The sequence below is a fragment of the Misgurnus anguillicaudatus genome, chromosome 2 (genome assembly GCF_027580225.2).
Source record: "Misgurnus anguillicaudatus chromosome 2, ASM2758022v2, whole genome shotgun sequence".
Classification (NCBI taxonomy): Eukaryota; Metazoa; Chordata; class Actinopteri; order Cypriniformes; family Cobitidae; genus Misgurnus; species Misgurnus anguillicaudatus.
Window position 1 is genome coordinate 11,636,334 of NC_073338.2, and position 13,537 is coordinate 11,649,870.

At 35.4% G+C, this 13,537-nt stretch overlaps 1 protein-coding gene across 1 annotated transcript; it reads right to left on the reverse strand.

Moving 5' to 3' along the window:
• Positions 1–2,039: 2,039 nt before the first annotated feature.
• On the reverse strand, positions 2,040–12,087 carry ftr67 (finTRIM family, member 67). Its single transcript, XM_055201381.2, has 7 exons — positions 11,420–12,087; positions 11,204–11,299; positions 8,008–8,241; positions 6,628–6,784; positions 5,217–5,276; positions 3,973–4,059; positions 2,040–3,189 (listed from the first exon to the last, which is right to left on the reverse strand). Exons 1-7 carry the CDS (start codon positions 12,014–12,016, stop codon positions 3,134–3,136), a joined length of 1,287 nt encoding a protein of 428 aa, XP_055057356.1. The 5' UTR covers positions 12,017–12,087; the 3' UTR covers positions 2,040–3,133.
• Positions 12,088–13,537: the final 1,450 nt, after the last annotated feature.

A 13,537-nucleotide genomic window follows, 5' to 3' on the forward strand; every position in this document is an offset into this window, starting at 1 on the left:
TAACCTCAACCAAACGTTTCCTATAGTTGCAGATCAGACCTGCAAAACGGTCAGGAGAAATTTTGGACCATTCCTCTTTACAAAAGTGTTTCAGTTCAGCAATATTCTTGGGTTGTCTGGTGTGAATCGCTCTCTTGAGGTCATGCCACAGCATCTCAATCGGGTTGAGGTCAGGACTCTGACTGGGCCACTCCAGAAGGCGTATTTTCTTCTGTTGAAGCCATTCTGTTGTTGACTTACTTCTATGCTTTGGGTCGTTGTCCTGTTGCATCGTCCATCCTCTGTTAAGCTTCAGTTGGCAGACAGATGATCTTAAGTTTTCCTGCAAAATGTCTTGATAAACTTTGGAATTCATTTTTCCATCGATGACAGTAATCTGTCCAGGGCCTGAGGCAGCAAAGCAGCCCCAACCATGATGCCCCCTCCACCATATTTCACAGTTGGGATGAGGTTTTGATGTTGGTGTGCTGTGCCTTTTGTTCTCCACACATAGCGTTGTGTGTTCTTTCCAAACAACTCAATTTTGGTTTCATCTGTCCACAGAATGTTTTGCCAGTAGTGCTGTGGAACCTCCAGGTGCTCTTTTGCAAACTTCAGCTGCAATGTTTTATTTGGACAGCAGTGGCTTCCTCTGTGGTGTCCTCCCATGAAGTCCATTCTTGTTTAATGTTTTCCTTATTGTAGATTTGTCAACAAAAATGTTAGCATGTGCCAGAGATTTCTGTAAGTCTTTACACTCTAGGATTGTTCTTCACCTCATTGAGCATTCTGCGCTGTGTTCTTGCAGTCATCTTTACAGGACGACCACGCCCAGGGTGTGTAGCAACAGTGCCGAACTTTCTCCATTTGTAGACAATCTGTCTTACCGTGGACACATGGACATCAAGGCTTTTAGATATACTTTTGTAGCCCTTTCCAGCTTTATGCAAGTCAACAATTCTTGATCGTAGGTCTTCTGAGAGCTCTTTTGTGCGAGGCATGGTTCACATCAGACTTCTTCAGAACAGCAAACTCAAAACTGGTGTGTGTTTTATTGGACAGGGCAGCTTTAATCAACACATCCAATCTCATCACATTGATTGGACCCCAGGTTGGATGACTCCTGGCTCCAATTAGCTCTTGGAGAAGTCATTAGCCTAGGGTTTCACATACTTTTTCCACCCTGCACTATGAATGTTTACATGTTGTGTTCGATAAAAACATGAAAACGTATAATGTTTATGCGGTATTAGTTTAAGCAGACTGTGTTTCTCTATTGTTGTGACTTAGATGAAGATCAGAACACATTTTATGATCAATTTATGAAGAAATCCAAGTAAGCCCAAAGGGTTCATATACTTTTTCTTTCAACTGTATATAAATACACACACATTCATGTATTTATTTAAGAAACATTTACATGTGGAGATACATATATATTTATTGATATTTTATATATTCTAAATTATATATAAATAAAATGATATTTAAATAAAAAATGTGTGTGTGTTTAAATATACAAACTATTTACACACATCACAAACTCATATATTATGCAAAAAATACTTTTATTGTGTATTAATCGTTTTTCAAGCTTTATAAAAACATTTTAGGTGTCACCAGATATATTTCAAATACTTCAGTTGGTAACACAAAGAAAATTCAAGCTGATTTTTTACATTTTAGGTGAAAATGTAAAGATAAAAAAAACTTTCATTTTTATTTATCTCTATATCAATATACATCTCTCACTTCTTGTAGTGTAGTTTCAATTTAAAAAAATTATTTCAGTCGTTAACACAAAGTTGTTTTTCAACTAAAATTTTTTTCACTTTAAGTTTAAGTCTTAAAAAAAGCTTTTTTTAAAAATTCATTCAAAGTGAGAAAATTCAAGTTGAAAACATTCAATTTCTTGGGTGTTACCAATTCAACTTTTACTTTTTAAAGTGTACATGGCACAAGAAAAGAAAACGTGAATAGATACAGAATGAGTATGAGTAGTATGTTCTTGGTTGAATTGTGTACTAAGGGTGTTATTTAGTTACAGTAAAATTTGAGAATTGCATTGACAAAACTTTTATTTTTCAAGGTATGAAAAATATTTTGCACTTTCAATTTTCAAAATACAATTCAATACCAACATTGTTCAAGGATCTGACATAATGAGGCTAAAATCAACATGTTCAACACGTTTGTAAATACATGAATAGCATCAGTTAAAAACAGGCCTGGAAATGGCAGAAATTCAATGGGGGACTATAGTTTGGGGAGGGGGGGGGTAATTTTAGATAATCTGGTATTTTAATCCGTCTCTTTTGTCCACTTTTGACCACTTCTGTCCTGATTACTGAGGGGGTGGTCTGTTGGCGAGTCCTTCTGCTTTTGAGCATTTTTTAAATGCAAGCAGGAGAAATTACGGGTTTCAACTGACGCAAACTAATGTAATGTCAGAGTCCGCTGCTTGTGTCGTTAGTAAACATGCACAGAGTTTTGTAAATGTGTATGTAGAGCTTTTGATGATATTTCAGTGCAAAATGAAACAAAAATGAAAGAAGCAGAGAGCAGCCACTTTAGTTTTATAAATGACTAAAGTGTCATGTGACAAGCTTGATGATGCATTATAAAATAATAGAATAAAAACTCATAATGGGGAGTAATTTTTAAATGCTATTAAGTTAAGTATATTATTAAGTATAATTCCTTTTCAATTCCACCATTTTGAAAATTCTAACCAGTTTGCCGTTCCCCTCGAAATTCACTCCCCGTACTCTGTCCCACTGTGTTCCCTCATTTCCAGCCCTGGTTATAAAGCAATTACACTTATTTAAACCATCTCATAGACTATATACCATGTGCATTAATACTTAAGAAAATACTGTAATAGCTTACACAACCATATTAAAAGTTTGAATGACACAATATTGTACTGAAAGCACATCTGTAGATAAACAAAAAATTTAAATTACTATTAAGATTTAGATTTTTACATTGAAATCTTTACGTATTTACATGTTAGTTTTCAGTCTTAGAGTTTGTGGTTAGATCTTATAGTTTATATAATAAAATATACAAAACAATCTAACTTTAAAACCATCTTGTGCATCTATCCTCCTCTATAAATTCTAATCAGGCGTTTCTTCAGTCAGTCTTAAGGCTACCTCCTTCTTCTGCGTGGCTGTAATCTCTGACGAGAACCTGGTGTTCGACTTCCTGAAGGGGAAAGAGAATAGGACAAGCCATTAGTTTACTGTATACGGTTGTAGAGCAGTCAGAGATGATGTCATTGAAAATGCTTTCATTGCATATACTATACAGTACTGTGCAAACGCCAACATGGCACCATTAGAGTTGTTGTTTTTGCAATGGTATAGTGACCATATATAATTATTTCTTTGTCTCTTTATTAGAATACTACCGAGCCTCTAAGGTGACCATTGAAGTAGAAAAAATCTAAAGTTTGGTTTCATGTGCTTACGTGAAACTTTCATGTGCAGAATTTTTTTTTTTTTAAAGTTTAGTTAAGTTCACGATATAGTTTCACGTGCGCACACGAAACTAAACTTTAATTTTTGCTCCATAGTACACAACCAGAAAATACAGGAAATTTGTATGCAATGTTTAAAAAAAATTATAAACTGCGTCAAGTATTTAATGTGGGCTTTTCTTATACCTGCAGGTGAAAATGAAATCCTAACTTCTAATACTTTTGCCTGAAGACATCATTTTGTTCTGGAATTTTATTTATTGTGTGTACATTTTTTTTTAATGTCATTAACCAATAAAACTTTGCTAAAACCACAAAACTGGTGGTGGCGTAAGACTTTTGTACAACACTGTATATTGCATATATTCAGATTAGTTATCAATGAGTGTATTCTACGTCAAACTTAAATGCTAAGAACTTTTCAAGAAATACAAATATTTTGGCGCGTTCTCACTCATGGATAAACGGTCTGAAATCAAAACTCAATGAATGCTTTTCCTAATACTCACCATATGATGAGAATGAAGATACATTAAATGTGGGCACACTAAAGGTAAAAGGGATTGGTCCAGCTTGCCCAAAGTTTAGTGCAGTTCCTAGGGATATAAAATAAACAATGTAAGCACCTACAGCATCGACACATGCTTATATACTGACTTATATATTATATTATTATGCTAACTTGAATCACTAATATATGAACAATATGAAGAGTTTGGTTCCAAAACGCGATTAATGCCATTTTTGAAAAAAAAATAGGTTACTGCTAAAATCAGTTTTATTTTAGGTCAGTAGTTAAAAGTAAATTCTTAATTTTATGCAAAATCCAATATCCGCCGTGTTATTCTGTCATCTTTTCTCCCTTTTTTCCCAAAATGCGATAAACGCCACTCCTCCTTTTCTACAGAACACAATAAATCCGTTCCAGAAATTACAGCGCACTCAATGTAAACAAACAATGGCGGCGCACTGAGTACACGGAGTCCTAGTTTTCCTCATTTTCTTTGTACTTCGTGATCAACTAACAAACAAAATAATACTTTAATTGCATTGCTAAACCTGTGATGGTTTTCTATGACGGGAAAGAAACGTAAGCCATCAACATCTAATAATTTGCGCGAGAGGCACTCGGTTGCTTGTTCTCCCGACAGCATCATGCTAACACATTGACCCCAGAGGATCTTATGAAAACTTACATTATTTTACTCAAAGTCAACGAAAATCGAGCAGGACCAAAACATTTTACAGATGATCGCTGTGAAAAACGTTAAGCGACGGCGTCAAGTATAACCGCAGCAATGACAGTGTTCTTAATATGACAAAGTAAGTGTTTTTATTAATGCCATTAATGTTTATTTTTTAATCAGTGTGTACAACTGTTCAACTAAATGAATATAAAATGGCAAAGATGAATGCACATTTATATATTGATTGAATAGAGTTCTAGCATTTTGATTAAAAAAACTGACATGGATTTATTGCATTTTGTGGAAAAAAGAATTAGTTTTTATAGTAAATCTTTGAATATCATGTTATGGATTCGAATTTTTTATGTTTTTATAACCTAAAGATGCTATGTGAAAGTTTGTAACAGAAAACAGTGGTTTTCATCTTGTCACTTTCTTGGTATAGAAAACACGTTTTTACCGAAATTTGTCAAAATGGATTTATTGCGTTTTGAAACCAAACTCTTCATATTTTGTAATGAAATTAATTTATGGTGTTGTGGGAAATGCATATCCAATTACCGTACCTGCGTTTGACTCTGAATCTGTATTGGGTTTCAATGGTTGAATAATAGTAACATCATTCACTGCAAAACAAAATGTAAGAGTCATTTAACATTTCAATAAAACACAGATTTTAATATTCCACTCCTAAAAATTAAGGTGCTACACAATGCCCTAAAAAAATGCCATTTTTGGCTGTTTTGTTCCATAAGAGACCTTTGGCCCTGTCCCAAATTGCGCACTTCATGTGGACATTTTCAGTCTCGTGGCCTTATAACAGCTAAGGGGCGTTGTTAGGCACGACGCGAAGCGGAGTTATAAAATGCACTGGTAACCCAACGCTTCGAGGGGTTTATTGCGTTTATAAAACGGTTACTTCATATGCATAACATTAGCGGGATTTCATAAAATAAAACACAAATAAGATTAAATAATATTAGTACAAATATTACTCTTCCGCCAAACAAAGTAGTTCCTCAGAATCAAGTGTGACTGAAACAGAGCGCAATTCCCAACAAACAGAGATGCAGCAAAGATACAATGAAAAAATGATTAAAGACTGTGGTGTTTATTTTATAATAAACCATTCATCTAATTTATACATTAACATTTATATTGTGCAACTGTTGAAGTGATGATCAAATATGCTTGGGAGCATGCTGAACCCTTTCCACGTCAGCGGGTTTTTTTTTTTAAGTTGCCACCCAGTTTTAGTTTAATGCCTTGCAGAAAAATTATCTTCTTTAAATAAACATAAAATATCAAATGAAAGAACAGACCATCCGCTTTCAAACAAAAAGAAACAAAAAAACGTTTCATCCTACCTTCATTTGTTCTCTTATCACCTCTCAAATTTTTTAGCTAACAGCGGATATAATTCCATTTTTGTGAAGAACTTTAGTAATAGATAAGATTCAGAGCCACAACGGTGTTTTCAGTGAATGCGTCAGTGTTTAAGTTGGGTAAGATCGCCACCCAGTGGATAATAGCGGACAAATGAACTTGAGTTATAAACTCCTCAGACAACGTTCTCTCTTTATCGACGAGATGACTCAACAATATTTATTGACATTTATCTGGATATCGCCATTAATCGTGCAATTGTAGACAAATTAAAAATATGATCAAAGACTGTGGTGTTTATTTTCATAAATCAGTACACAGCAACAGTGGAGCAGTGATACTTATGTAATGTGGTCTGAACCGTGAGGTTACCGGGGTATTTTATCACGGCTTAGAACGTGTTTCAACCAATCAGAATGAAGAACCAGAACTGCCCGTTTTATAATGATGATTTTGGGTGAACTAACACTTTAACAGTGGAAGAACCTTTAGCTAAAATTCATTTATATATTCAATATTGAGTTTATACATTTTCTTACATTTGCTTTACAAAAAACACAACACATGCATGTCTCTCTGAATAAAGAGCACCTTTCTCAGAGATGTTCACAAATCCTCCCTGGCAAACGTCATCTAGAAGAGCCTGAAACTCGACAAGCGCCGCCACTGCAGTTTCAAAGTTTGGGTCTTGGAAAATGCTTGGTACCACTTCAGCAGACACAGGCTGAGCACATAGAGACCTGCAATTCTGAGCAAAAGTACAAAACAGAATAATCCAACAACTGCAATTAAACGGTGCAACATCCAAAAAAGCTGCAGGCAGATTAAATTTTGAGGGAATGCAACCCAATTCCTAGATTCAGTCCACGAGGGCTATAAGTAAACTCCGCCTACATTTCATAAATGATTAAAGGACCAGAAATTGAATGCAAATTTACCATGGTCACACTGTAAAACCACCAAACACACCTGGATTGAATTAAAACCTTTCTTTCCTTCTCCTTTAGGCTATGAAATACAATAGCTTAGCCAAAAGGAAAGTTCAGTCATTTTTTACTCTCATGTCATTTCAATGCCGACTTTCTTTCTAGAACACAAAATGAGCTGCATTTTTTTTTGTTACATTGAAAGCATGCCGTATACTGGCCATGGGCTGTAAAGATTGCGAGTAGTATTACATGTCTTTTGAGACCACCTGATAGCTTTACTATGGCTCTTTTATCTTTTCAGATTCACATACATTCAAAAACTGCATGTGAAAATTTGACCTTAATGTTTCTTAGCAGCATTGCTTTTAGTGTGTTGTGTAGCTTCAGGTGAACCAACAGCGAGGCCAGAAATTTTAAACTGAGTGAACCGTGGTGAAATAGGGTGGACTTCAATGTTTACTCTTAAATTACATAATTTTACAATTAAACCGATTACTTTACGTTTTTTTAATCATGGATCAAATAATTTTCGGATCAGCAAAAAAATGGAAATAAGGAAAATAAAATAGGAACAAATCAAGACATCATAAGCATATGGAAATAAAAAAGGAACACATGGTATTTAGGACCAAAAATAAAATTAAATGAATAGTAACACTGTCTTCTTCATTCTTTAAATTAAATGAATCTTTTTAAAGCTACAGAAGTGATTTTCCTGATACGTATTTGAGTGATTATTATTATATGGGACATATCATTAAAATCTGACTTTTTCCATGTTTAAGTGCTAAAAATGTATTTTACATTTCAAAAGTCTTGTAAAATGTCCCCTGTAATGAGATTATTATAATTTTTGCATGATTTTTTGTTTGATTTAATTCTGTGTCTTTTTTGACTGAGTGGGCCACCCGTAAATCTGAGTGGGCCAGTGCCACTCTGGCCCTTAAGTAGCCTCGCCACTGAGGTGAACTACTTATACGTTGAAACTTTGGATATTAAAAAGGCGATGCCATATAAGAACCATTTTTGGTTCTGACATTACCCGAAGGAAGGCGATATGGTCATCTGTTTGTGAGAGTTGTCCTATCTCAGCATGTCTTTTCTTTAGCTCGGTTATCTCCTGCTCCAGCTGTTGAACAACTGATTCAGCCTGGCTCACGGCCGCCCTCTCCTGACCTCGGATCAGCTCTTTCACCTCGGTGCGCCGTCGCTCTATGGAGCAGACCAGCTCTGTGAAAATACGTTCGCTCTCGTCAAGGGCCTTTTGTGCAGAATTCTGAAAATACACACAATGTATGCCTTTAAATTAGACATAAAACAACAATTATTTAAGCTTTTAATAAAAGTTTGATGTATTTGCAGGCCAAATCATTCAAACCCAGGATATTTTACTCAAAGCGAGTAAATAGCTTGTTGAGTTATATTCATTGACCCATTTTTTGTGGATTTCGATGATTGTTTTATACGGAGCCCCTAAGGGGACATGGTGAAAATGAAATAAAGTTTAGTTTCGCATGCGCACATGAAAGCGAAAGTTAACTTAAGAAAACTAAACTTTTTTTTAAAATTCCGCACATGAAGGTTTCACATGAGCACGTAAAATTTTCATGTGTGCATGTAAAATTTTCAAGTGAGCACATGAGACTGAACTTTAGATTTTTTTTACTCCAATGTCACCTTAGGGGCTCAGTAGTTTTAAGGCCAATGTCTTGATGAAAGATTTAAAGGAATAGTCTACTCATTTTCAATATTAAAATATGTTATTACCTTAACTAAGAATTGTTGATACATCCCTCTATCATCTGTGTGCGTGCACGTAAGCGCTGGAGCGCGCTGCGACGCTTCGATAGCATTTAGCTTAGCCCCATTCATTCAATGGTACCATTTAGAGATAAAGTTAGAAGCGACCAAACACATCAACGTTTCTCCCACCTAAGACGAGCAGCCACACGAGCAAGTTTGGTGGCACAAAACAAAACGTAGCGCTTTTCTAAGTGGATTTAAAAGAGGAACTACATTTTATGGCGTAATAGCACTTTTGGGAGTACTTCGACTCGCCTGAAAAGTCCGCTCCCCTTCTCACTATCATAATGGGAGAGGGAGGGTGTTACTGCGCTGAGTCGAAGTACTCCCAAAAGTGCTATTACGCCATAAAATATAGTTCCTCTTCTAAATCCGCCCAGAAAAGCGCCACGTTCCACCTTGTACCACCAAACTTGCTCGTATAACTACTCGTCTTAAATAGGAAAAACGTTGATGTGTTTGGTCACTTCTAACTTTATCTCTAAATGAATTAATGGGGCTATCGAAGCGTCGCAGCGCGCTCCAGCGCTTACGTGCACGCACACAGATGATAGAGGGATGTATCAACAATTCTTAGTTGAGGTAATAACATATTTTAATATTGAAAATGAGTAGACTATTCTTTTAACAATGACCCATTATAAGATTTCCAGCAGAGAAAGTCAGGTTTTGACTTTTAATCTGTTGGTATTTGATATAATTAATGATGCCATGTATCTGAATAAGATGTCCAGGACCTCTGGTATACAACGAAGTTCCTGTTGCAAAAAAACTTTTTCATTTCATATGGATGCAGATCTTAGTCCTGTTTAAAAGTTCCAGGATGGCAAAAAATATGCTGGAGTTTGTTTTTGTATGAGAGCAGAGGATTTTTTTAAACAGTGTCCCAAACAACTTATGGTTATGGAGGTGCTGTTTTCCTTTATTATTATTTTTTAGCTTTCTGACCCCAAGATTCAACTGATTTCTGAAGTTCTCAATCTGTGATCCACTCAAATGATTCTCCTTGCTGAGCATTAAAATGATATAGACACACATGTCCTCTTTCAGGCAGATTTGCAACATCTACAGTCGATTAAAACATCTTCATTATTTTCCTGATTGTGTAAATAGATGTTTCTATGCATGAACTATTTCTCTGAAACAACTTTCTGCTTTGTGTAGCTCAACAATCATAAACTATAGTATTTGGTTTTACCCATTGTCATGAATGAATAAGGGGATTTTGGCTTTGTGTTACCTAGTATTTATTTCCTTGTGAAACAGAAAGTCATGACTGGACAATATCATGTTTTTAGTCACCCTGGTGAGCTAAGAATGTAAGAAAATATTTATATCAATGGAAATCTACTTCAAAGATATTTTACTCATAAAAATTTCAAATAGGGTTGCCAATTATCAAGTCCAGTGTGAATTAGAGAAAAGCTTTATTTTATTTTAAATAATTAATTAATTTTATTTGTACCCTCCCCCATTTCAATTGTTTTACTACAATAAAACTATAGTATTTTTTATATTTTTATTTTAAATGAAACCTCAAAGGGCAAAACTTAGATTTTTTATTCATATTTACCAAGGGTTTCATTTTATCAGCTCATTTGCATTTAAAGGACAAACCCAAAAACTGACATTTTTGCTTGCACCTACAAACAATAAATTATCTATATGGTATTTTGAGCTAAAACGTCACATATATGTACTCTGGGGATACCAAAGATTTATTTGACATTTTTAAAGTCTTGTAAAATGTCCACTTTAAAGAGATTATTATAATTTTTGCATGATTTTTTTGCTTTTATTTTGTGTCTCTTCTGACTGGGGGGGCCAGCCGTCAATCTTAGTGGGCCAGTGCCACCCTAGCCCTCATGTAGCCTCGCCACTGAGGAGAACTACATATGCGTATTAAAAAGGTGCTTAAAAAGTTCTTCACAGCGATGCCATATAAGAACCATTTTTGGTTCTGACATTACCCGAAGGAAGGCTATTTTATTTGTACCCCCCCAAAAAAACTTCAATTGTTTTACTTCAATAAAACTATAGTTTTCTAAATATTTTTATTTTAAATTAAACCTCAAAAGGAAAAACAGATTTTTTTTATAGCTTTCTTTGCTCATATTTACCAAGGGTGCCAATATTTTTGTCCACAACTGTACATGTATACATTTGGTATCCTAACAGGTACATATTGTATGTATGTGTGCACTTTTTAGATACAAATGTGTACATTTTAATCAAAAGGTATTGCCCCGGTGTCAGCTTTTGTGTGTGTTTTTCTTGATCTCTAGCCAGTGAATCATTTTTGATAAACAAATGACTACTACTGTAGACCAAAGGTTGAATGACAAGAGCTGATATGGACTGAACCAAGACAGTTGATCAAACTTTAACAAAGGCTGTGCCGGAAAAACACATCACATAAAACACGCAAGACTCACAGTAAGCATCTGTGTAGCTCGTCTCAGGTCTGCCAACTCCTTTTCTCTCTCCTCAATCCTTTGCTGTGTATTCCTCTGCATCTCTGCCAGAGCATTCTGTGAAAAACAGCTTACATTGTAACACTAAAAATATTTATTCATTCAAATAAGTTTTACACAATTACCAGTCTCAATTGTTATGCAAGTTTAAACACATTTCATAGCATAAAACTTTACCTTTCTCTCATTCATTTCTGTTGCGGCCATAACCGTGTCATGCCCTTTGTGGTCATCTGTCAAACAAAGGTAGCAGATGCATTGCTGATCCGTGCGGCAAAAAACCTCCAGTAGTTTGTCGTGGTGACGGCACAGCTGTTCGTGTAGATTCCTGGAAGGAGAAGCCAGTTTGTGTTTCTGAAAGGCAGGGGACTCGTAGTGGGCTTGTACGTGGCTTTCGCAAAAAGACGCCAGACAGACCAGGCACGATTTAAAGGCTTTGTTTTTCTTTCCAGAGCAGACATCGCATTCAACATCCCCGGGCTCGGCGTGGGTCGGTTCAGAGGGTATATCCGCGGCGTTGAGCTCTGTCTTTTTCAGTTTCTCCACCACATCGGCCAGCATGGTGTTTCTACCCAGAACAGGTCTGGGTGCGAAGCTCTGTCTGCATTGAGGGCAGCCATAAATACCCAGATAGTCGTCTTGGTCCCAGTAACCTGTAATGCAGGCTTTGCAATAACTGTGTCCACATGGAACAGTCACAGGATCCTTCAGAACATCCAGACATATCGAACAGTTGAACTGATCGTGCTCCAGGAAAACCCCAGCCTGCGCCATTTTAAAAGGTTTCTGTTCGTTCAGCCCCAGTGACAGGCAGCCAGGCAGGCTTTGTTTATGCAGGAAGTGAGTCATGTGACCATCTGACAGGAGGGGGAGGGGCGAGCCGATGGCTTGCATAACAACTGCGCAGCTTGAGAAGTCTGCAGTGTGCAGTGTATAGTAGGCAAGTTTACAGTAAGGAACCTTTGCACAAAATGGTTAACAAGATATATAACAAAATAAATTAAACTTGTGTGCATTTAAATTATGCCCATTTTCAGAATGATTAACATTTTTACATTCAACACAATGACAAAAAAAAAAAAAAACACACAAAGAAAGCGAAAATGTTGTACCAATATTTTGTCAGACATGGTCGTTGCCCTCTCATGTTCACAAAATGTCCCATACCACAAAAATGTTTCAAACACGTTTTAAAAATATAAAAAATGCTAAAAATTTTTATATTATATTATTAAAATATAATATATCTGAGAAAAATACATTTCAGAATGTATTTATGTTAATATATTTTCGGCCATTTTTGCGTCTTTTTCTAATATATTATTAAAATATAATATATCTTATCAAGAATAAATTTCAGAATGTATTTGTAAATATATTTTCGGGCGTTTTTTGTATATTTTTTATTATATTATTAAAATATAATATATCTTAGAAAAAACACATTTCAGAATGTATTTATGTTAATATATTTCCGGCCATTTTTTGCATCTTTTTAATATATTATTAAAATATAATATATCTTAGCAAAAATACATTTTTACATTTTTGTATATTTTTATTATATTATTTAAATATATATAGACAAAATACATTTCAGAATGTATTTGCGTAAATATATGTTCGGCCATTTTTTGTATATTTTAATTATATTATTAAAGCTCACGTAACACGCTGTTTCTGTATTTCTGATGTTAATCTGGAGTACCCATAGAGTAGTATTACATCCTTTATACCTCCGAAGAGTCTTTAGTTTAATCAGATTTATAAAAGAAAAATTAGCTTTACCGATTCTTTCTGATAACGTACAAAAAAAATTAAGGAGGAGTTACTGCCGCGGGAGGAGCGAGTATGAGTCATGCAACACTATACAACACTGTTTAACTTATGATTCACTACATGTTCGTGTCATTTATATAATATGTATGCACCTATTTCCAGAAGTCTTACTTACCGCATGCAACTCATGACCCGGTTGGGACTTTTCAATGAAATCCAGCGCATCAAACACACACGCAAAACTCTGCTGCTACCCGAATGATAAACTATATCCATTGTTTTCATAAGGCTGGCTTTCTTCTCCTTACATCAAAAACACTTCTTTATTCATGCCATTGTTTAGTTTTGAAATTAAACAGAGCTGTGTCACCTGATATGATGTTTGCAAGTTCTAGCATCTCCCGCTGATTGACGGGTGGGCGGGGTTTTCCGGGGGAAGTGTCCATATAAAGAAGTGATACATATAGAAACACCTGAAATGTCAGATGGACCTGTAATCGGAAAAAAACTTTCCAA

Coding starts and splice junctions, on each gene's coding strand:
- ftr67 (XM_055201381.2), bottom strand. CDS start 12,016: ATGGCGCAGGCTGGGGTTTTCCTGGAGCACGATCAGTTCAACTGTTCG. Junction 11,300..11,419: donor CAGAAATGAATGAGAGAAAG/GTAAAGTTTTAT, acceptor TGTTTTTCACAG/AATGCTCTGGCAGAGATGCA. Junction 4,060..5,216: donor AGATTCAGAGTCAAACGCAG/GTACGGTAATTG, acceptor TTATATCCCTAG/GAACTGCACTAAACTTTGGG.